At 32.5% G+C, this 23,916-nt stretch overlaps 1 protein-coding gene and 1 long non-coding RNA gene across 2 annotated transcripts in view; both read left to right on the top strand.

Moving 5' to 3' along the window:
• LOC119641846 overlaps positions 1–3,216 on the top strand; it is a 36,656-nt gene extending 33,440 nt beyond the window's left edge. The window contains exons 2-3 of the long non-coding RNA XR_005247899.1: positions 1,222–1,274; positions 3,019–3,216. This is a non-coding gene — a long non-coding RNA (uncharacterized LOC119641846). The remainder of the gene's footprint in view (positions 1–1,221; positions 1,275–3,018) is intronic.
• Positions 3,217–3,341: 125 nt separating this feature from the next.
• The window catches only part of LOC119643508 (neuronal acetylcholine receptor subunit alpha-7-like), a 73,857-nt gene continuing 53,282 nt past the window's right edge, over positions 3,342–23,916 (top strand). Inside the window, exon 1 of the mRNA XM_038042870.1 lies at positions 3,342–3,504. Coding sequence (XP_037898798.1) covers positions 3,402–3,504 — 103 coding nt within the window. The 5' untranslated portion in view covers positions 3,342–3,401. The remainder of the gene's footprint in view (positions 3,505–23,916) is intronic.

Genomic DNA, 23,916 nt, shown 5'->3' with positions numbered 1-23,916 from the left:
AAAAAAAAAAAAAAAAAAAAAAAACGAAAGAAAATATGCTTACTAAACATGCCGCAGAGACCATATTATATGATGTTTATTAAATGTTTGTAACCCACTAAAACAGGCATTGGAGACCTTATACATATATATATATATATATATATATATATACCCTTGGTAGCCATGAATAGCTAAAACATGTCTGTGTATCCGTTTGTCTTCCATTTGTATGCTGAGGTTAAGGCTGCAATCTAACAATTTTATCAATTTTTTCTTACATCGTTCTCGCCTGATAAGATTATGCATTTTCGCTCCATTTTGCAATTAAATATCGTGCATGGACTAATCATGGATATTAAAAGATTCGATTCAAATTAAATTTAAGTTTTTTTTTTTAGTTTTTTTCCCTTACGACCTCAGGATGAGGGGTATATTTGTTATGTCAAAACGTTTGCAACGCCCCGAAGGAAGCATCAGAGAACCCATATGTATATCCTTGATCAGTATCAAATTCTAAAGCGATTTATCATGTTTATTATGAAAATTCGATCACAAATTTGGCAAAAAAATTGGAAATGATCGCATACAGCCTGCTATTAAAAATAGACTAAGTCGGTCACAGAAAACGACTACAGTGCTATATAAAATGAGAACGCCTCCGCTTTTTGTAGCAGATAGAAATGCAAAAATTCTACGAGCGAAAAAATTGACCGATATTTTAACGAATCAAAATTTTATTTTTTTTCAATACCTTTATAACCATTTTTGGTGTAGATCTTATTAAAAATTGATTTAAAATTATGGAAGTCTTGAATACTTCGAACTCGAAGACTTTTTCTTACCGTAAATAAAACTTTTCTTCGTTTAAGGCATTATAACTGATGTGTAAGTTGTCGAGCTCTTTCATTAAAAATCAATTAAAGCTAAGATAGATTACAGATTGCTTGTGTCGATGTGCTTGCTGCATTCGAAACAGTTCGAAATTTTTAGACGAACCTATAGTTTTTCCATGCATAATACGCTTGTATACTCGAAGTTGCTATTTGTTTCATATTCACATATGTTTCGAACATTTTTTGTTTTCGTATAAAAATCTTTGAGTGTAAGTATCATCATCTACATGATGAGCTCTTGTTGTAAGATCGTACACATACACCCGCCTGTACAATATCCTTTTGATATCAAATATTTCAATTATTAATAATCTGTTTGCTTTTCTTTTTGTCTTACTCGTTACAGATGAACCCATAAAACTATGCCAATGGATTTATTGCCACAACATTCATAATTTAGTAAAATTCTTTTCTCTTTCTTTTTTTTAATTTTTTTATTTATTTATATATATATATTTGTTTTTTTTTTTTGCATAAAAATTCAGCAAAATTTTTAAGGCAACTAAATATTTGATATATATTTAAATAATTAAAACGTAAACAAGCACTAAATTATGTCTGAGAAAATGTATAATTTATATGACAACAACGCTGCATTATGCAGACATTAATAGATGAATTTAATTAAAAACTTGAAAATAAATAAATTTTAAATACAAAAACAAAAAAAAAAACACATACATTAATAAATAAATAAATAAATAAATACGAAACATTAATAATGAAATAATTTAAACATTGTAGAGCGAAAGTTTTCAATAAAATCTTATAATTTTTTATTTATTTAAAATGATGCAAAAAAAATATATAAATAAATAAATAAATAAGGAAAGGAAACTGAACACCATAGACAGACTGACCGGAAGACACTTGAATTAAGGAATAAATGCACACTGATTGATAAAAGTACGAGGAATGAGAAGGAAAAAAGTAAAAGAAAAGCAAATCATTGCACACACCAGTTATCGATAATAATAAAAAGAAGCACGAGAAAGAAAAAGAAAAACAATAAAGAAGACATAAGTTATTGAAAGTTTCAAGACAATACAAACATAATATAAGTTGTGCAGGTAGACATAACGGAACTATCAGTTTTATAAGAACAGCACAGTTTCGTTGTCTTACACGTTACATCTTTACGTCTTTCATCCTTTTATCAGTCTCTTCTCACACTCTCTCTCTCTCTCTCTCTCTCTCTCTCTCTCTCTGTCTCTCTCTCTCTCTCTCTCTATGTGTGAGTGCCTCTACGCCCTGTTTCCAGTCAATGTCCTCTATCACCAGACATAAGGAATATACAAGATTGGAAAAAAAAAAAAAAAAATTAAAAAAATAATAAATAAATAAATAAATAAAAAACTATGTCGTCGGTAATGTTAAACTTCGAGTAGTAAAAAACTTGTAAAAAGAAATCTATAACAAGGTACACATGTACAATACGAAAATACATAAACGTGCAGCCCCACGAACTATAAAAGCGCATTACAATGAGAGAAGAAAGAAAAAAGAAAAGAAAAGAAAAATCAAAACAAAAACACAATATAACAAAAATATTTTTTTCAAGTAAAAGATTTCAAGATATCGATAGAATAGTCGGCAACTCAACTAAATGTTAAAGAATATTAAGCGATGGTCGGAACCAGAAAAAAAGTTATATTAAAACGCAATTGAAGAAATTGAAGAAATGAAGAAAACGGAAACTTTGTATGAGCAATACATGGCCCACTAACAAAAGCTGCCCACTGCACAAGCTGAAACACCTTTAGATTAGAACAAAGTTAACATGACGTTGCTCCCTTAAAAGTCGAATATTCGATACCCATTATCTTGAAAATTATTGTTGGACTCTTTGTCAAAATATAGGCCAGCCTGTAAGAGTCACTTCACGATCCTACCTAGTTTGCAACTAAAAGATAAATTGGCTCAGTTTTACTCATAGTTCCTATAGTGCATAGCGCCAAGCTTTTGATGTTCATATATAGGAAAAGATCCAACAGTAGGACAAATAATTACAATGCGCTTAGGTTAGAGTTTCTCTTTGATATTGAAATTACATTTTCACTATTTTGCACTGCTGTACTCATAAATGGAACGATAAAATTAATATACTATTATACCGTATTGTTGACGTGTGTACAAATTACAGATTTACCCAAACATTACTAATGATTTCATAAAATGATAGCCAATGAACTGAACACAGATTGAAAATAATTGAGAAAAGCTTGCTCTAAAACCAAATTATAAAATAAAATTTAAAGGAAGATTTTTTAAACTCTACACCCGTAATGATTGTTATTAAATAATTAAGCAAATAAATAATAAGGATAAAAAAAAAAAAAAAGAAACGAACAAATTCAATTAAAAATGACCATAAACATAAATAAAAGTTTTCTGCATTAATTAACTGTAAACTTAAAATTGAATAAAAACAAAAAGAAAACCAAAACAAAAATAAAAAAAAAAAATTAAAATAAAAATAAAAATAAATAAATAAATAAAATAATAAAAACAAATAGTTTAAAAATTATGCATTTGGTTGTGGCAATAATGAATTTCCTACAAATACCAAAAGCAACTGCTGTCATTTGGCTGGCTTTTAGTCTATTCGGTTTATTAATTAAGCTGCCAGGTAAGTTCAAGCTCCTTAGTGTATCTGTTATTCTTCTTTTTTTCTGATGATTACACCTCACTCTGCGCTAAGTGCTAAGCCTTTTACCGAGCAGCCAACCAACAGTCTGATAATTAAAATTTTCTTTCTCGGTCTTGTCAGAAAAGTGTTGGTTGACAATATGATTTCCATAGTGTTTTACACAGTTGTTTATTTTTTTTTTTCTCTTTCTCTTTTTCTTTGTCTTTGTCTTTGCCTTTTTCTTTTTCTTTTTTCATTTTTTTTTTTGCTTTTTTTTGTTTTTTTTGTTTTTTGTACTTTATGTCAACCACTAACAAATTGTCAAGTAATTTGTCATAATTACTTCAACGTTACAATTGCCCTGATGTCAAGGGTCTAACTTTTCATGAATCTCTCCTCAATGCAAAACAGATAGGTGCCCTAGATTTACCTGCAGACAGGTGGTTAAGGTAGTTTAAATATATATATATATATTTTTTTTTTTATTTATTTATTTATTTTTTTTTTTTGCACTTGTATTCATATTTTACGACTTTATAAGGTCCTTTCAAAACAGAAAACAAAAATAAGTTTTTAATCCGCTTAGGTCGAATATTTTTTTGCTTACCACCTGCGTTCTTTAATATATTTAAAAAAAAAAATAAATAAATAAAATAACAAAAAAAATGCTTATAGAGCCTTATATAAATATTTTACGTTTGTTGTGTGGGGGAAAACTTTATATATGTAAAGAAAATGTAAATTGTGTTATAAAAAGTCGAGCAAGTACTAATCTCCTTAGGGTGTGTTTTTGAAGATCCGAATTATTTGTCATCTGAACTCAGCTTTGTACATGCCTTTTAACCCACATAGTGATAAAACCGTATGACGTGCATGGTATGAAGTATGAACGCAATATGAGTAAAGCAAAAAAAAAAAAAAATAAATAAAAAAGCAAAGGTTATAAAGTTTACAGCCAACCTTTGACAGACGCCAGCTGATTGTAACCGCATCTTTGTATGCATTATGTGCATAATTTGAAGTTTTACCCAAGTAATAACTTTAGCGCTTATGTGTGTAGTTTTAGCTTTACATTTTAACAGAGTGCCGGTCATCGTTGAATCGTCACAACGTCAATGAATTTCCTCCAATAGTTAGCTTAAAGTCGCATAAAACATACTATAGCGCCTTTACAAGCGATAGTTAGTTGTTGTACTTGTTAACCAACCGCAAAGTAACTGAGCGAGTAAATGAGCTAAAATTCTGAAAAAATTCGCTTGATTTTACGAAATCTCTTCGACCAACACGGCAACACGCTTCGCCAGCCTGTGAGAGAGCAGTTTATGCAATTAATGGTAAAAATGATTTATCCAAATCAGCATCACGTATGTGGTTCGCTCGCTTTTGTTCTAAAAATTTCAATTTTAACGTAATATTGGCCGACGGGTCGTGAATAAAGTCTATGAAATTCTTCAAACAATCGAGGATGATCGACATATCTCATGTTATATGATATCGCGGCGGAAATGAACATTGACTAAAAACCAATTTTCAACAATCCGTGTATAAGTGGATAGGAAAAAAAGCTCGATACTTTGATGTCAATCTAAAATTTAAGAGACCAAATTTTCATTCGTGACTCGCTGCTGAAGCGAAACGCAATCGTACTTCGTGAGCGCAAGTTTTGATCGACTCGCCAAACCATTTATTTGAATTTTTGGTGTGCAGCCAGCTTCATAGTAGTTCCAATTTTTCCAGTCCTAGCAATAATAAAAATTGGCGCATCGATGACATAATGGTTTTAGCAGAAGAATGGCAAACGCTATCGGCCGCCAAGCCGGCACTTATTTTGCGTAATGAATTTCACTTTAAAGATAGCAAAAATGGATTTTTAAAAATGAGTTTTGATAAGAAGATTGTTAAGCGCTTGTATATATTATTTTCGTACTTACCTCAAACTTTAAGTAAGTAAACTGATATAAATTTAAAGTTACAATCTTTCATCTCACACTGATTTCCAAATTCTATTTGTGGCAATAAAATTAGCATTGTATGGGTGAAAATTGGCTTTACCAATTAAATCTGTGCGATCGTGAGTTCTGTCTGCGCGATAGACTGAACAAAAATATATATATATACATATATATATATATATTACATATATATTGTCTTTTGTTTGCAATGAATCTTTCTACAGTCATCATCGCGACTATTCGTTTACGAGCTATGTTGGCTTTTTTTATAAACGCGTATCAAAACTCCTCCCCGATTATATCGATAATTTACGAATTTTAAACGAGATTGTATGAAGAAAGGTGCCGGGAGCGGAAACCCAATAGAAATGATTATATAATAATCCTTTCCACTCGAACGGCGCCCGAGAGACGCCACTACTATTTTTGATAATATTGTGCACGCGTTGTACACTTTTTTACTTGGTGTAAGATGAGTCCGATGTATATCAGAAGGTGAACAGTTAAATCATTCAGTCTGAACACTATACCGTTTCGGGCGAAATCGTAGCAAAATTTTTGATGCTCTATTAAGTGAAAACACTGATAAGCAAAATCGAAACAAACGGTTTTTTTTAATATTCTGTTAAGCGAAAGCATTGGTAGTTAAAATTACTTCTTATGACTTGAGCTCATAAAAATGGAATCAATGGAAATGGAAATTTGCGACGATGAGTCTCAGATAGTTTTTCGATCGTTTGATAACATTCTTAATGAACATAAAGCAGATAGTGATCAAGACAATAGCAATGAAGAGCGTGATGAAGTTTTTGCTAAAGGAGAGAGTGCTTCCTCAAATATCGCACTAAGGAAAATTATAAAATTTAATATCAAAATATTATGTTTGTAGAATGTAAATGTGGTCGCAAGCCAGCAGTAGCTCGTTGACGTCGTTTAGAGTACGTTTTCAAGGAAACCTTCACTTCGTATTCGCTGAGTTAATTAAATATTCTGCAGACAGACAAACAGTTGAAATTGATCAAAACAATTTGTTTATTCGCGATAAGCGATAAGCATATAAATGTGTTTCCGAGCTACAAAGATTTGAAAAATTTTCAAAATATCGCACACCATCAACCTAACATCGGTAGCTATCGTCAGAGCTCGCCATTAAGAACGAAAGGCTTCGCGTGCTTTACAAATTTCTTTATTTTTACTTTCAGTCCAGGCGTGTATTACGCGTATGTTTTTGGTAAGGGTTTGCGTTTTTATGTAAGCATTTAATAAGAATTTTATTTCAAAATTTTTAAACAAATTTTTGATGGAATCTTTTTATTAAAAGACATTTTCGATTGTCAGTCTTAATCGTGACTCTTAAACCCAGCTAACTAAATAAATATGTTCTCTCGCAAAAGTCGAATCCAAAAATGTTTTATCTGTGTGTGTGTGTGTGTGTGTGTATTTTTAAATCGTAATCATATGTTTTTGTTGTGTTCAAATAAAATAAATATAAGGATAAAATTTAAAAGAATGCAGCAGCACGTTTGCTAAATGTAAAATACGACAATGAAAACTATAGTAAAAGTAATAAAATGACAACAACAAAAGCAACAAGACTAACAGAAGCAGCAATAGCAGCAGCAGCAGCAGCAGCAGCAGCAGCACCAGAGAAACAACAACAATGATAGAAGCAACAAAAAGGACAACGACAAATACAAATGGCAAGTGGTCAGAAGCAGATGTTGCCGAAAAACTGAAACGTGCTTCAAACTGCAATCATTTTATGCACCAAAGGAAACTCGTATGATATGACATAAAATACTTAACATGTATAACTTGTTTGTGCGTATGTGTGACTTCGCATAAATGCATACACACAAAATAAAGTGATTCGAGACTCCGGATTGGATGAGTGACTGTGCGTGTGCTTGTTTATATGCAGGCATACCGGTTCTATGAAACATGAATTCTCGCACAATAAACTAAAGTCGACCTTAAATTCTTCAATTCCTGATCACTTTTTGTCGTTGCAAGCAAACCATTGAAACATTTAAGCAATAAAAGTAGTAACAGTGGCACTAGCAAACGATTTCAAATTCATGCAAATTATTCATTTTTTTTTTTTTGTTTTTGTTTTTTTTTTTTTTTTTTTTTTATGTGATTGTCAACTGTTACGTATTTCCTGGGTTTCTATTAGTTCATGTAGTATGATAGATTTTTAAGCATCGGTCGAAGCATTTACCCATTTCCCATTATAAGCTCGGTCAGCAATATCCTGATCATGACAATTGATAGATAGTAGGTTGATTTGATTTATTAAATGTTGTGAAAATGTTCATTCAAAATTTTCGAAGGAAATTTACATATGTAAGTACGGCCTATATATATATATATAAATGAAGAAAGACGTCGAAGAAATGCTTTTCGCAGTGTCAAGGAATGATGGAGTTAAGCGAAGAGAATTGAAGAGTGCGCGCGTATATGTGGGTGTGTGCGTGTGCGAGAGAGAGAGAGAGAGAGAGAGAGAGAGAATGAGAGAAGGCAAGTGTGCATATGAATATTTTAAAAACTATATATATACTATATATATATATATATACATATATATATGTATATATAGTCTTGGAAAAGTTACAATTTCCGGGTAATATCGCTTAATGTGTCCTTAAGTTAGTTAGAAGCGCTTTACATGCTTTGTATTAAAAGTTTTGCTTGCATTAACCTACAACGTTACCAAAGAGCACTCTAACCACTTTACCTGTCTGCGGCTTAGCTTTTCATCTCTAGCATATCGCCACATATGTTGATAATATTTTCTAGTCACATACTTCATGTTCGTTGAACTTTTCAAGATTTCCGTCTATTTTGCTTTTTTGCTATTATTATTATTATTATTATTATTGTTATTATTATTATTTTTATATATTATTTTCATTTTTTCGTCTCATTTCCTATAATAACATAAAAATTCTGTTAAATGAATTCCGTCACATTCAATAACCAGTCGCCGGTTGCGCAGTGTTTGCTTTTTATGCACCTCACACGTTGTATGCTTTACTTTTTGATGCCATTTACCTCTGATTTTTATTGATTCTTGAAATCTTAAATTTCCTGACTTTTTTTAATGAAATTGAAACCGCCAACGAATGACAAAAATTGAAATTAAAAAAAAAAAAATAAAAATAAGGAAAAAATTACAAATTGCGTAGTTTTCAACTTAAATCGGGATCATCTAACAACACAATCGTACAACTATCATTCTAACCGCAATCCTCAACTTTAACATATCACATTAAGCTCTGGAATCAGTGTTCAGTGTTCAGTGTATTTAGGTCTTTCTACCTTATCGTTGTCCGGGCATTGAAAACGCATAAACCACTACACATATTGACTTTTTGTAGACTACACTAACTACGAGAGTTTATTGTAAATCTCGATATGCAACAGAATGGAAATATTGTTTTTGTATACAAAAGCGAACATAAGAAGCCAAATAGAAATGTGATGCGTTCGCTAAATTGAATTTTTCCTCTTATACAAAAATAAAAAAATAAATGAAGAAAACCAAAAACTGACAGAAACAATAAACTATTTACCCATATATATATATATATATATATATAAAGGGGAAAGGGAAAAATTACCTTAATTGAAAATATACAAAAAAAATAAATAAAGAAATAAATAAATAAAATCTATAAGCAGCACGCACTCATGCACATACATATAACATGTATATAAAATGTCGAGCCACACACAAATAAATTTATTAGAATTTAGGCCCTTGATATTCGTCAAATGATACAATGGACAATAAAATGTTCGATCCAATTTGGAATCCCGGAGAGAAACAAGACAGACAGCTTGCTGCATAGCTTGTGAGAAATTAAGAGTGAACGACCAATGAGAAATCTATTTTTACATAATACATTTAGCAAGATGAGGCGAAAGAAAACGACTATCGTTATAATTGGCGTTTATTTATCAATTTCAAGCTTAACTTACGTATAGTTAGTTGTTTTTGGTTTTTTGAAATGAATTGATGCCAAGTTTACCTTTCAAGTAAAATTCGAATTTCGAAAGACTGTAAGATGAGGCGCTTAACATTCTCGTGACGACCAAGAGTAATGACAACTTTAATATACTGACTGATAATGAAGCAAAGAAGGAGGTTGAACAGTTATACTTTGGTTTTGATTTAGTTGCCAAAATAAAAAACAAATTCTGATTTTTTTTCATCGTCCCAGTTAAGTAACCACCACCATCCTTGCGGGAGTAATGCAAGTAATAAAATACTCTTTTTGCTTACGTAAACGTGTACATGCATACACACATAAATACATAAATACATACATACAAACAATCACGTATATATATGCATGTGTGTGTGTGTTCGCTTGTTTATATATTTTCTAATCTCTAGGGATAAATTTTTGGTTTATGTTTCTTATATGCTTTCTCTCTTTCTATACATATCTTATTTTCTATCTCCATGTCTGTCTTCATATTTAGACGATTTTGAGGCCAAAGTGTTTAGGGATTTCTGTTGGTTTAGTGCAACATCCGGTGTAAATGAACATCATAACCGAAGGCAAGCATCCAGGAAAACAGGCGGGCAGGCAAGCAGGCAGGCAGGCAGGCAGGCGGGCAAGCAATCAGGCAGGCAAGCAGGCAGGCACTCAGAGAGGCAGTTAGAAATCTCTGTCAGTTACTGCAGCACTATTACTATTTTTGGTTTTTTAGTCATACTTGACTTGTTTCGTGGTGACACTTCAATGCATGCAAATGTGTTTGTGTTTAAGTTCTTTTTTCATTTATTTATTTATTTATTTTTTATTTTTTTTTTTTTTTGTTGCCGTCTATCATATAACAACGCATCTGCAATCTTATACGCCGAAAAAAAACTAGAGCTGAAGGATATCCTGGTAAATTTTGATTTCTTTACACACGAAGTGTATGCAAACAAATTTAAACGAAATTTTTATTACTCCCCTGACATCGTTTAAAATAAAGGGAATTAATTTTTGTCTCTTTCTTTTCTAAAAGATTTAAAGATTAAAGTTTATAAAAAATTTAATATTTATGAAATCCTTTAAAAATTATTAAATAAATTATAAACGAAATATTGTATTACGGTCAGTTTAAAATTTTAAAGGAATCTTAACAATTTCCATGAACTAGAACTTGAAGCTTATTAAGAAAATGCATAGACAAGAACTGTGACACCCAATGTGCTACGAATGATGCAAACAGTAAGCGTTAAATAATTCCTGGGTTCACCGAAGAGAAACCATCAAATTTCGGGTTTGGTAGTCAGCACATGGACGACTTTGACAATAATACGAGTCAGTTTCTCAAATGCAGATCCCTTTTATGATTTTCAAGCTGATAGTAATCGTCGGAGATCATTGAATTGCAAATTGGACCGACGAAGATTAGTCTGGGCAAGCACACTACCAAAACTATTTAGACAATTAGGTTACCTTACCATTATGCTATGAAACTTTTCTTTCATTTTTTTTTTTTTTTTTTCCTCTTATGCTTTTGCTGGGCTTGCAATTACTGCAACTTTTATACTTTATATATAGATTGGGGTTCGCAATAACTGCGTTGGGAAAAATTTCGGGCGGCCAGTGAAAGAATCTCATATCAGGTTTGGAATGGAAGTGAACTGGTATTACTTACCCTTTAAGTCGATGGTTGAATATTGAATTGAAATATTTTGCCGAAATGACTTCGAACAATTTCTTGTACGAAAGCGTTAACAACTTCAACTACTTCGAGTGGACTTACACGGATACGTTAATAGATATACATGTAGTTGTATCCATGTATAATTTATTAAGGGTTTCTCTATGCAATATTTATGAGAAAATAATTACAAATATAAAATCTGTCGAGTGATTTTTTTGGCAAAATCGTATTCGACTCTTTTAATGATTTATTACTAAGCAGCTTTAATCTTTCTGTGTGGTATAATCTTTCACGAAAATCACGTACACCACTTTAAATATCGTTAAGCTTAGGGAATAGCTGTGAACAGCCCAGAACGACACACAAATATATGTACGTTGTGAATATGTTCACAGCAAAAGTGATAAATGGCTTTTAGCTCTTACCGCAACAAATACGTAAAATTTTGCATGTCAACACAATGTAATTTTTTTTTTTTTTTTTTTTTTTTTTTTATTTTCTATTTTCAATTTAATTAACTTGAGCTGAGTATGTTTTCTAAAATCTCAATCAACAATTTATGAAAGCAAATGTTTAATTTTAATACAAAATTTAAAAGAAAATTCATAAAGTTAGAACCACTTATTGATGAAAGGGACTTCATTTCCCCGCCATCTAGTCTACGTATAGAAGAACCTTTGTATTTATTTGATTTTGTGACCATATCAGTAATGTAGAGCTCTACAAGGGCTCGAGAGTTTAGTAAATTATTGGTTACAAACAATTGACTAAATTATTTTAAAAAATTTCATCTCTTGGGGACTGTTGCATGCTTTTTTATCCATTATGAACGAGCTTCTCTGTACATTTTCAATCTCAGAATTGAGTAGAATGTGCAAAGTTTGACTCTTCTTTTGCTTTCATTTGTATCGCCGAATAAATATTACGGAAGGGAAGGGAGGCAGAAGAGAGAAAGTGAGACAGAGGTTTTGACTGGCCGTATTCGCCAAGTATAGTAGCTATGACCCCGTACACCAGCCTTAATTAAAGTTCGCCAATTGAATGCCAACTAAATGGATAAGTCGTCCTTCTCAATTAGTTCCCACGCCAAGCTTCTTACCTACGAGCTATGCTCGGAAATCGAAGAGTAAAGCGGATGATTAAATCTTTGCAGAATTATATGCAAAACAGGTTGCCACATGCGGCCGCATGCGTTTGGAACCTGCACGACACCACTTTTGGTCGCTTTTATTTTTTGTGTTTATTTTAAATTAAACGTGGGTAAATCCTTTACCCACCTTTGATCCAATGATATGCCATCTGTTTGTGTTGCATGCTTCTAAATGCCGCAAACCTAATGGCGCCATTAGTCGTCTATAGTAAGGTGTGTAATAAAACACAAGAAAAATATAAAAAAATTCTTCTATTCATAACACTTTTCTTCGGAATGTGATTTATTATCGTAATTGTCTTGTCCGAATGTATGATATATAATAAAAAATAAAACTTACCGATTCATCTGCATTTTTTAAATTAATTTGCATTTTTCAAATGTATCGAATTTTACGTCAGTTGACATTAAGGTTTACCTTAAGCTTTGCAGTATGCTACCCCATGGCCAGGTAAATAGGTCTCGCGATTATCAAGTCAGTGCCCTTAGCTTAAATTTCAGTGCGATAGACTGTACTTGGTCGCATCTAAAGATAGCACTCAGTCAATAAAGCCATAACACTTATCGATCGGTCACGCACCCACTTACTCTCTCCACTCCCCACTTCTTCCCAATCATCACCGTATTGAGCGCATATGGGAATTCGCCTACACGAGCGACCATTACAAATAAAAAAAGGTACAATTTTAATAGCAAAAAACTGCAAACTTTCACACTTTCTCGCACTGCAACAACCATTTTTAATATATACGACTATCATGATTAAGTGTCACACATTTGCCTCTTGCAAATTTGTTCAATTAAAATTCAAATTCATGGTAAGAATAACGAGTCATTTGTCGCACTTCTTGGAATCCAGTTAACAATCAAATCATTATATTTAAATGCAATTGTGTGACGCGGAAACCATAATTTTGGATGCAGAAAAGTAATGCGTTTTGAATTTTAAACGTGATGTGATCATGCGATTCGAATGGCGAACCTTCGTTTTTATAGATCCAATCGGATAAACTTTTCGAATAAAGAACAATGATGTTAAGTGCACAGTCATCAAAAGCCTTTTTGCGGGTAGAATACAAAAGGAGATACGAAAATTTCTATTTCAATAATAGATCGTCTGAAATGGATTGGCTGATTTCAAAGAGCAGAACAAAGAGTTCCCTCCACATTTATTTATAGCATTATTTTGTTGGCTCATGTTTTGATTCATTTTGTTCGCAGCACTGTGCCCTTCGTTAGTTATAAAAATGCTGTGGTCTCTGGACAAAGAAAAATTTTACCAGGGCACCCTTTAAATCGCTGGCATGTTAGTGTTCTATGGTAAACGTCTTGAACGTTTCTTGATTTTTTGACGAGTCGTTAAATATCTTTCCAGCGTAAGATATATGTTGCTGGCACGTTTCGCTTGTGCGTTGTCCCGCAAATTGCTACATTTGCTTTAGCTGGCGACAATACAGCTACACATGCGCGTAACGCATCTCCTACACCAATCTTGACTTTCCGCAATCGTTTCGCAAATCTTAGCTAGTGACCACAGACGGATTTCAAGTCGACTAATTACTGCAACTCATTTGCAACATTCTCAGTGGGCAGTTATGATTATCGCATTTATTGGAATGATTTATGGATATAATTTTAATTCAATTATTTATGTTTGCTTCATGAAATTAAGCGGAATATTTATCGAATTCCATATAATTGATATTAATCAGGTTTAAGGGAAATTCGTACTAAAAGCAATTTTCGGAATAGTGGACGAAACGGGATTATTTCTAAAATCTAATTATTATCGCGTAAGGAATTCAATATTTGCCTCTAAAATTCAACTTTTTTATAAAACCTTCTTGCCGAAGCCCGTAACCCATATTTTGAGATAAAATTAAAAAATTACATTTACTTCAAATGCACACACAAATAAAATTTATATAAATCATGCATACTGACAATCAGCTCATATTACATTTTGTACTTTACTAATATAAAGCAAAAAGGCGTTGAAATAATACAAAAAAAAAAAAAAGAAAGAAAAAAAGAATGTAGAAACCGCAAATAGGAGAGTGTTGCTGATGATACGTAAGAGCCAAACGTATTTACAAGCGAAATCCGGTAATATTTAATATATTATGCAATGTAATGTGAAATCTGTAGAATTCGCCAGATTTGCTTGCAGGCAAGCTCATGAAGTTATTAATGATGTGCACAGCAACAGGAAAAAAAAAAGAGACGACGACGAGAGTATAAAGATAAATGGGGAAATGTGGGCAAAATCGCACCATCTCTCATAGAAACGCCAGTAAAGTTTAAAATAGGCTATACTGAATAAGTAACCATACACGCTCAAACGCATATATGCGCTTACAAACACAAATACCATTGTAAAAAATCATGTTAAAACCCTCTAAGCTATTTCGAAAAGTAGTCGATGTGTTTGTACCTGTTTTACCTAACATAAGCATAATGTGAGATTTTCTAATCTCATAAATGGGGGCACAACACACACACAAACACTCACTCATATATATATATATATATATATAGGTACATTACTTGGCGGTAATAGTAAACAATTTAAATGAGTAAATTTCAGTAGACTTACCAATGAAAACAAAAGAAATTTAAACATAGAATCCCTTGCCTCCACCAATATATATACTCGATTATTCTGTGATTATGAAAACGATAATGATGCCGCTTTTATTGTCGCGTTGATGCTGCTTAAGGGTTCTAGAAGCAAATACACTTTTGTCCATATATGAATTACAATTTATAAAATAGAAAATATGATAGCATGCATGCGTGCTTGCGTGCCTTTGTCTGTATGCGTGTATGCATTTATGTGTTTGCCTATGAATGTAAACATAACAAAACAGGGTGTAGGCAAGGCGATAATCCATGTTCATTGCCAACGGAAATGGCAAAAGCAACAACACAAAGTGTAACACAATAATGCAAAGAATATGAATTAATATCTTTAGATGCGTGGCAGTGTGTGTGTGTGTGTGTGTGTGTATGTGTGTGTGTGTGTGTGTTATGTTTGAGCATATGTGCCTGCATCAGTTGATGTTAGTGACAGCCACCAACAGTAGCCCAGTTTATGTTCGCCTACAAATCGCTCACACAATGTTTGTGTGAATGTTATTTCATTCCGTGGGTGTTTTATACACTGATTCCTAAACTTTTAATATACGATTACGTAGGCAAATACACTAATACAGATACACGCATACGTATATTGCATTATAAATGTAACTGTATATATATATATATATTTTGAATATAAACAAACTGCACACAACTGAATAGGACTGAATGCAAAGGCGTTATTTAATGTTAACTGATTTCTTTGCTTTTCAAATTTTTATGTCTGTTTTGGTTTTTTCTTTTTTTTCCACACCCCCTCCTCCCCTTCTTCCACCCTGCCTATGCCAATGCTTCTCGGCTTTTGTCCCGCTCACTTCTGCTTTTGCACTTTTATTATATAATATTTTATTATTTACACAGCATTTGAATTCAGTCAGTTCTAATGTGGTGGGGCTTTTGCTATTCACTATAACAAGAAACATATGTATAAGCTTTTCATTCATTATTAAAGAATTTAATGCATAATAGATAATGTACGTGTGTATGTATGTATGTATGTATGTATGTATGCATGTGTATGTTAGCTATGTGCACAACACATATGCAGTAAACGTTTATTAAATCGGTTTTATTAAATTATACAATAATTTGTAATGAATTTTAACGTACGTAGCGTATAAATAACATTTAATAAATTGTTTTTGCCTTAACAATCAGTCACATTCTTGATAACAGATAGAAGTGCATTGACTATCCGATTTATGGGATACAGCATGAATATGAATAAATTTACGAATTTTGCCGATTTTTTATTAAATATTTTACGAACATTTTTTTTCCCTTTATAAATAAATTAAATAAACAAAGAATTTATATTAACCTTATCTATAGCTCTTTGGATCGTACGATATAAAACATTTATCAGAATTCAAACTCCGTTACAATTAATAAAAATGTTGAGAAATTCCTTGCAAAGCGTTTGAAAAAAAAAAAAAGCCAAAAATGAAATCAAGAAACGCAAACTTTTTTTGATTCATTTCGCAAAATTTAGCTCAAGCAGTGCCAGTTTGGCACCACTATCTCATACCATCCCCCCGAAGGATGTTCCTGCTTTTTATAAATAAGAACCAACAAACTAAATTTATGTAATACATTAAAAAATTGAAAACTTTTTTTTCGCCTTCGCTATTCGACACATACAATGCTCCGATGTACAGCGAGTGGACATTTCGAAGAAATTTCTTTGAACATGATGACACTACAACCTAAGCAAAAAGGTTATGGTTGATACTTTTTTTTCTTTTTTAGAGATGCAAGGGCATGCTGTGCGTGTGTGTGGGATAATAATGTTCTTGAAGATTTTGAAAACTATAGAAGGATTTTGAAAAATATGCAAATATGGCAACGTCATTTTTCTGAACAAATCAAATATTTTCTGCTAGTAAAGTGAGTACAGCCCGTGCCAGCTGCATTCAAAGAAAAAATATCCATTGTCTGAGGTCTAAGCAATCCTATCCAATCTAGAAGTAGCGTGCAAAATTTCTGAGAAAACAACTCAATCAGCTTGCAAAGAGAAAGCTTTGAGAGAAGAGTTGTTAAAGTTCGAAGCATCATTAGCAGCACATAAAATAGTAAGAAGAAAGTCTTTAGAAAGACTCTCTCTGCCAGAGCTTACCTTGGGGAGATAATCTTGAGCAGCAAAATGGTTTGGAGAGCTGCTCTAAGCAATTGCTTCTATTCGTATTGTATGGGATAAGAAGTAGGCGTAAGCGAGTCGCTCGGCCATCATATTTTTTGTAATCACAATGACTGCTGCCTGCCATCGTATCGGGGCAAGTAATCGATCTCTGAGGATTAGATGGCAAAATTTTGAAACGCGCCATTTTTAAATTAAGAGTACACACTCACCAACAAAACAATAAAGATTCCATGACGTGATAAAGTATTCCTTAGCAAACTCTGATCAAGTAGGCGTGAAGATCATAGCGATCAAAGCCGGATAAAGATGAGGGTATGATATATTTAGAAGGGGAACATTCGAAGCCGCCGAGACATTAAATGATAGTTTCGCGAAGCGTGTTAAGACAAGAGACCGATAGGGTGTACATAAATTTAAAAAGCTCCACAGATGAAGGGCTGTCGAGGTTTTCACAGTTATCTACGTTGACTGGCACTAACTATGCAGAGTTTATCGCACTTGCTTGAAACATTATGAAAAGAAAAATATCCACACGTATACGCAAACACACGCACGCACACAGGCGCATACATAGTACAATTACATATGCACATTGTGCATGTTTGTGAAAACGTAATGCAACTAACTATAGTCGTAAAATATAAATGAAATTTAGTAATAATATGATAACCGCATGCATAAATGTGCAAACACTTACGCAAATATGTGTAAGCCTTCATATAAAGGCTTACAAAATAAGTTTGTAGTCTAAGCTCATTTGAATATGACAAAAACATATGAATTTATATGGATTTTGTATAAAATTTATATTCATCACCAAAGCCCATTAATTGTGTTGTTTGTAGAGATTGAAAAATAAACAAACTAAAGCCCGATAATCGCAGATGTACATTTACCTTGAATCACGCCTTTAAATTCGAAATCGGCTCAGTTGTACTCGCTGCTCCACCGTTTTTATGCTGCACAATTTCACATAAGCGAGTAAATCCTAACGCGTACATTGCCCTTTGGCGGGATAAGAACTCAAAAAAAAAAAAAAAAAAAAAAAGCCCAAAAGTAGTCCTTGGCTCATATCAGATAGGGAACTGACTTAATCGGCATCGGATCGATGTAGGATTGTTATTTCCTATAGGTCGTACGTTTATATAGCAGTTGATAGTAGTGAGGGAAAAAGTAGAAGCAATTGGAACAGTATTTAATAAAAATTCGTTCCAAGTCGGTTGTACTTTCTCTCCTTCTATACATATATATATATACATATATTGTATAAGGAAAATATTTTTTATTCAAAATGCAATACAGACCAGAAACTAATTTGTGCAGATGTTTATAGAGAAGAAAAGAAAAAAGCAAAAAAGAAAGAAGATTGAATGAATGAATGAATGGCAAATAAATGCAAAAATATAAAAGCAAAACAAAAAATATATATATATGTATATAGATTTTATAAATTTTAAAAATTTAAAGAATATAAAGTAAAATTTCATGTTCAAATACTTGTATTTATATGGAATAGATTTGATGATGATAAAGTGTATTATGCTCTTGTTAATGTGTGTTCGCATTCCGTAGCCTACAGCCTACGGCACAACTGATAGACAAATAATCTAATATGTAGATGAGAGCGGGTAAAATGGTAAATAACAACATAATACTGATAATAATGCGGGCTGACGCAATATAAATATATCTATATACAAGTGTGTTTGTTATATAGTGTGTGGTGATATAAAGAAATTGTAAAAAAAAAAAAAAAATAAAAAAAAAGAGAAAAAAAAATATTATTCATTTATATTTCAGTTGAAGCATATTCAAATATATTTAAATGCAACAACAAAATCTAACAAAATTCTAACTGTAAATATTTTGCAATGTATTCGTAACATGACATATATAAGTGAATATGAAATTTTTGTAAAGCTTTTTAATTCGGTTTGCATTTTGAATCGGCAACAACAACACATGATATCAATGAATTTAAATAGTCATTGGATACAATGAAAATAGTAATAAAAATAAAAACCAAACTAATATTGATTTATAATTTTCGAAAATAAATATTTATTTTTAATTTTGTTTTAAACAAGCGATGAAAGTCCATGCATCCACTTTAGGGTAAACCGTGGATATCTACTACTAAAAGTTGCTCTCTCTCTCTCTCCGCTTTTTTTTTTTTTTTGCATTTGGAGTTAATTAAACAATTGGTACTAATTTGGGTCTGAACTTTCCGTGACTTTGGGCCATGACGAATATTTGAATTATTTAGAACAACAACTGATAAGATAGAATGGTTTGCACTCCTCGTGAGTATTTCAAAAAAAGCACGACACTCTGTCGCTGTAGAAGGACAAAATTATCTTAAACGATTCTAAACTGTACTATGACAAAAAAGACAAGTGTACGAATTCGTGGATTCTGTAAAGGGCACTGTAGAGAACAAAGCAAGTATGTCGCAATTTTTTGCGAGCGGAGGGAAAAATTTCAAAAAATACCAGACATGGATTTGTCCACACGTCAGGTAAAACTTTGTGTTCTTCCTTCGTGAGTTCGAAGGACAAAAGAAGTCTTACGAATCACTTAAGACCACAACTATGACCGGCTTCCAAATATTCCTCCCGTGTAGTACTGATTACACGTCTAGTTCACTTGTCATCTTGTTCTGATCCCACCGTACGTTTGTCCGATTGCCTCTTAGCATAGCATTTTTATGGCTTTTTTTCGCACTTTGTTTGCAATATTTTTTGGTAGCATTAAAAGTTTCCCTATTGGATTTCCTTCTTCTTCTTCACTGCGGTGTGTTTGTACACAAATTTCGTATTTTGTGACTTTGTATGCACATGCATGCTGCTGTGTAACTTTTCTGAGCTTTTGCCCCGCTTGCCATTGGGTTTTTTCATCTGTTGGTCTTACTTGGTTGGTTTCTGCTTCGCCTTAGTTCAGCAAATGCTGGAGAGTGAGACGAAATCTATTGATTAGTTTCGAGAGATTCTGCGTATCTCGTCATTGGAGAAGATAAGCTGTGAAACCTGTCTTCTTTAGTTTGTTAGTATAAAGTGTGTTGTTATTATTAGTGATATTCACAGCGCTCTTATATCTATCATCGATGACCCAAAATATGTTAATCTTCCTTTCCCTTTATAGCATATAACGATATTTGAAATCCTATATATACGAACTGCATCGAATTCTGAAAGATCTTAGAATCAATTTTCTCAATCAATTGCTCAAACACATGTTAATAGAAAGTTGAAATTAGTCTCGTGTAAAGTTTGTATTTAGGGATTCCCCCGACATTCTAGAAAATGTGTCCTGCAGCATTTCGTACATTTACCCTGGGCGATTGTCACCCAAAGGAATACAATTTGCTTACTGATCTTCTCTCCCCTTAGCTTTCTCACATCAGAATTTCTTCGCCAAATTTTTCACAACTGACAGTTAAATATTATGAAATATGATTCATATTATGATTTATTGTATAAGAGAGTGCATAAACATACATATACAAATAACATATATATATATATATATTTACTATTTTTGCAGAGACTGGCTGACTTCTTGGCTAACGCAAAGATAAAGTCATTACACGCAAACAATGGAACTAATGAAAAATGATTGCAAATATTGTAAAATGATTGCATATATATATATATATATATATATATATATATTTGCACACGCCTGCACATATTTATGGAAGACGCATAAAGCATTCGTTAGCCTCAATATGCTTTTAAATGTTTACTCTTAAAATGCTTTGTTTGACTGACCAACTGAAACGGAATTTCCAAAAATTTCATTCAATAACCAAATGGTATTTCTAAGCAAATCAATTTTTCTATAGGACTTACATACATAGCTAGTCATCGATACAAAATATATCGATAACCGAATTTCTCATTTTTTATGTGTTCTTATGAGCAAGCAAGACATATCGAGCCTTGTTATATGCACGAATGGAAAGGAATGCCTATGTTTTGTATGTCTTTTGTTGTTACTCTGTTGCTTTTAGTTCGCTTAGGAGGAAAGTACAAGTGATTTTAGGCATTATTTGTCCTTTTTAACATATTCAATCTGTGCAAGTCTGAAAATACTAAAAATATGATAAATCTTTCAAACTTACAAATACTAAAGGCAATTGGAACGGTACAGTCAGACAAGGTCGTACACTTAAACACTTAAACACACTACTCTACTGTGCCTTTGAACGGGAACTCTTATAAGTGGAATGGCCCCAACACACTATGCCTACGTAAACCAAACTAAGCCCACAGTAGATTTTCGTATGAAATTATTTTTCGCAATATCGATCGTAAAAAGCTAAAAATTGGATCTTACTGGTTGCAATGGTTCTATCCGATTCAAATTTTTCATTTAATATGTGGAAATATCGTTTCTCATCAATTTTTCTTGAACAGTACTAGCAATGGAAAGTCCTCCCCTCACCACCCTCGCCGACGAATTCATCCATTTTAGATTGTACCAACATAAGTAATTTCATGAAAACGTCATTAAAGATATATGGACGGGAATCAGACATAGAGAGAGAAAGAGAGTGATAGACAGATATGTGGATAGACTCATTGCCGGGCTGACATACTTAAATCGATTTTGGAAACATTTATTAACGGACTGATATGATAAAAGAATGGGTTTTTCGTAACTACGTCTGTGATTTGCAACAATCTTACTATTGGTAACGTGTACATGCAAAAAATGTTCTCCCATTCAAGTAAAGTCTCTCTAAAGCTTCTGTCTAGACAAACGTTTCCACAAAATGGATCGATATGTTAAATCAATTAGAATACGGCGAAGGGACGGTCTTAGTAGATATCTGTTAGTTTGTGTTACAAAATCACAACTACTTCAGTTCAGTGGTTCATTAGTCAAAGCGATTCTTGTATCGACCATTTATAGGCATATAGCGATTATTTTTCTTGATCGTAACTTGCTGATGAAGGTATTTTACAATTGTAATCAAATAGTAACCAAATGTATTTATTCAAAATTTCATTTCATTTTTTCCTTCTTCTCACATAACCAATTCAAATCTCATACAGGGTCTTCGTACAATAATAGTACAAGGGGAAAAGGAATGAAAAACTCGTGAAAAGCGAACATTTTCAATGTATGAACAGATCCATACATTATTATCTGGCTGTAATAAATTGCCTTAAATGAGAGTAAAGTTTTGCAGGAAGAAACTCTCCAACGTTATCGGGTTTGAAGCAATTGTCTAAAGGATAAAGTTTTTTTGGCATATTTAACTGTTGTTTGCCTTTAAATGCAGATAGCTTTTAATATCGGAATATGCTTAAGCCCTTGGTGCACGTGACAGTAAAAAATACAATTTGCCTTCTTTTTACCTTAAAAGGAGGAAGCGACAGCTTCAACAGCTTGAAAGTAGCATTTTTGACAGTTGTTTCTAGCGCAAGTGAAGGCAAAAGATTATGATGCGTACCTTTAAGCATTAAAAACGAACACATATACATGGAAATTTTGTAAAAAAGGTTAACACTAAAGTCGCGACAAGTAGTGTAACGAGTACATATCTCATTTAAAGGAAAAAAAAAAAAAAACAAACAAATCCTGTAGCTAGAGAAATGCATTGAATATTTAAGAAAATATCATATTCCGTGAGATGAGCGCGTACTGCATTGAAAGTGTCCAATTTTCGATGCAAAGAGAAACTTTTCATTAATAAAAAAAGTTGAATTAAATCTCATACGCTTCTCTTTAGAATGCTCTTGAAAAGATATTGTAGAACAGTGAAATGAAAAAAAATTAAAATCGCTGGAGTTATGCTGCTTGCCATTTTTAGCAACCGTGTCTCGCGAGAAACGTGTCGAAAATTTTGAAATTCGTTATACACATGTTCGTTTTTCTTATTGATTTGCTTATTAGTCAGCATCATCAAGTCGACTCTGCGTGTTCAAATACTCGTCTTCTTTCTTTTTTTTTTTTTCTTTGGGAAGATTTTACATTCGAAAGAGTCACTTTTCCTATGATGGAGACTGTGTGATAAATTTTACATTTTTCGCGATGCGAAATGGCAGAGTGAATGGTAGACAAATGTGTAACATAGTAACCAACGCCAATTTAAACTTTCTTCTTAACCTCATATCTACTTAACTAGTATTGGTAGTGAGTTACACTTTTGTGTTTCTGCTTAGAAATGCTTTCAAGTGAACGTAAGCAGCTCCCAACGGCGGTAGATATCAATAGGTAAGACATTCCCATAGAGTTTTACATGGCGCAAGATATCGGTTATGCCATAAAAAAGACATTTTAACCCTTTAAAATGCGCGACGAACTCTTAAATCTTTTATCTTTATTTAATAACGTTATCAGTAAGGCGAGCGTTACTTTCGCTTTTAGTTTATCGTTGCAAAATGTTTATTTGCCTGCTACTGCTTGCGTACTTTATTAAAAGTTCTTTGCTTCTGTTTGCATTAAATTGAAACTGAAGTCATAAGCAACTTGACTACGCTGTAACTGTAATATCAATTTGTAATTGTTATATATGACATGATGATATGCTATTGTGTAGTAAGTTATAAATCTCATTCTCGACCGCTTTTTTATTAAATCATTAACAGTTGTAAGCCTCTGTATATGTCAAGTCTATACGTGCATGTGTATATATGCATCTTTACTATCTTTATCTTTCAATAAATACATAAAACTGTATGCATAACATATTATAACACATTTAGTAAAACAATTTTTTACGCTATAAATAACTATTTCAGCCACTTAAAATAGAGGAAGGGAAAAAAAGTGAAAAAAAAAAAACATTTTTTGCACACAACTACAAAGTTTATTTTTCTCACGCTCCCCGTTTCTTCTATCGTTAA

Source organism: Glossina fuscipes, unplaced genomic scaffold (assembly GCF_014805625.2).
Source record: "Glossina fuscipes isolate IAEA_lab_2018 unplaced genomic scaffold, Yale_Gfus_2 0, whole genome shotgun sequence".
Classification (NCBI taxonomy): Eukaryota; Metazoa; Arthropoda; class Insecta; order Diptera; family Glossinidae; genus Glossina; species Glossina fuscipes.
The sequence above is the reverse complement of the archived record's forward strand: the minus strand, read 5'-3'. Positions and strand labels throughout refer to the sequence as shown.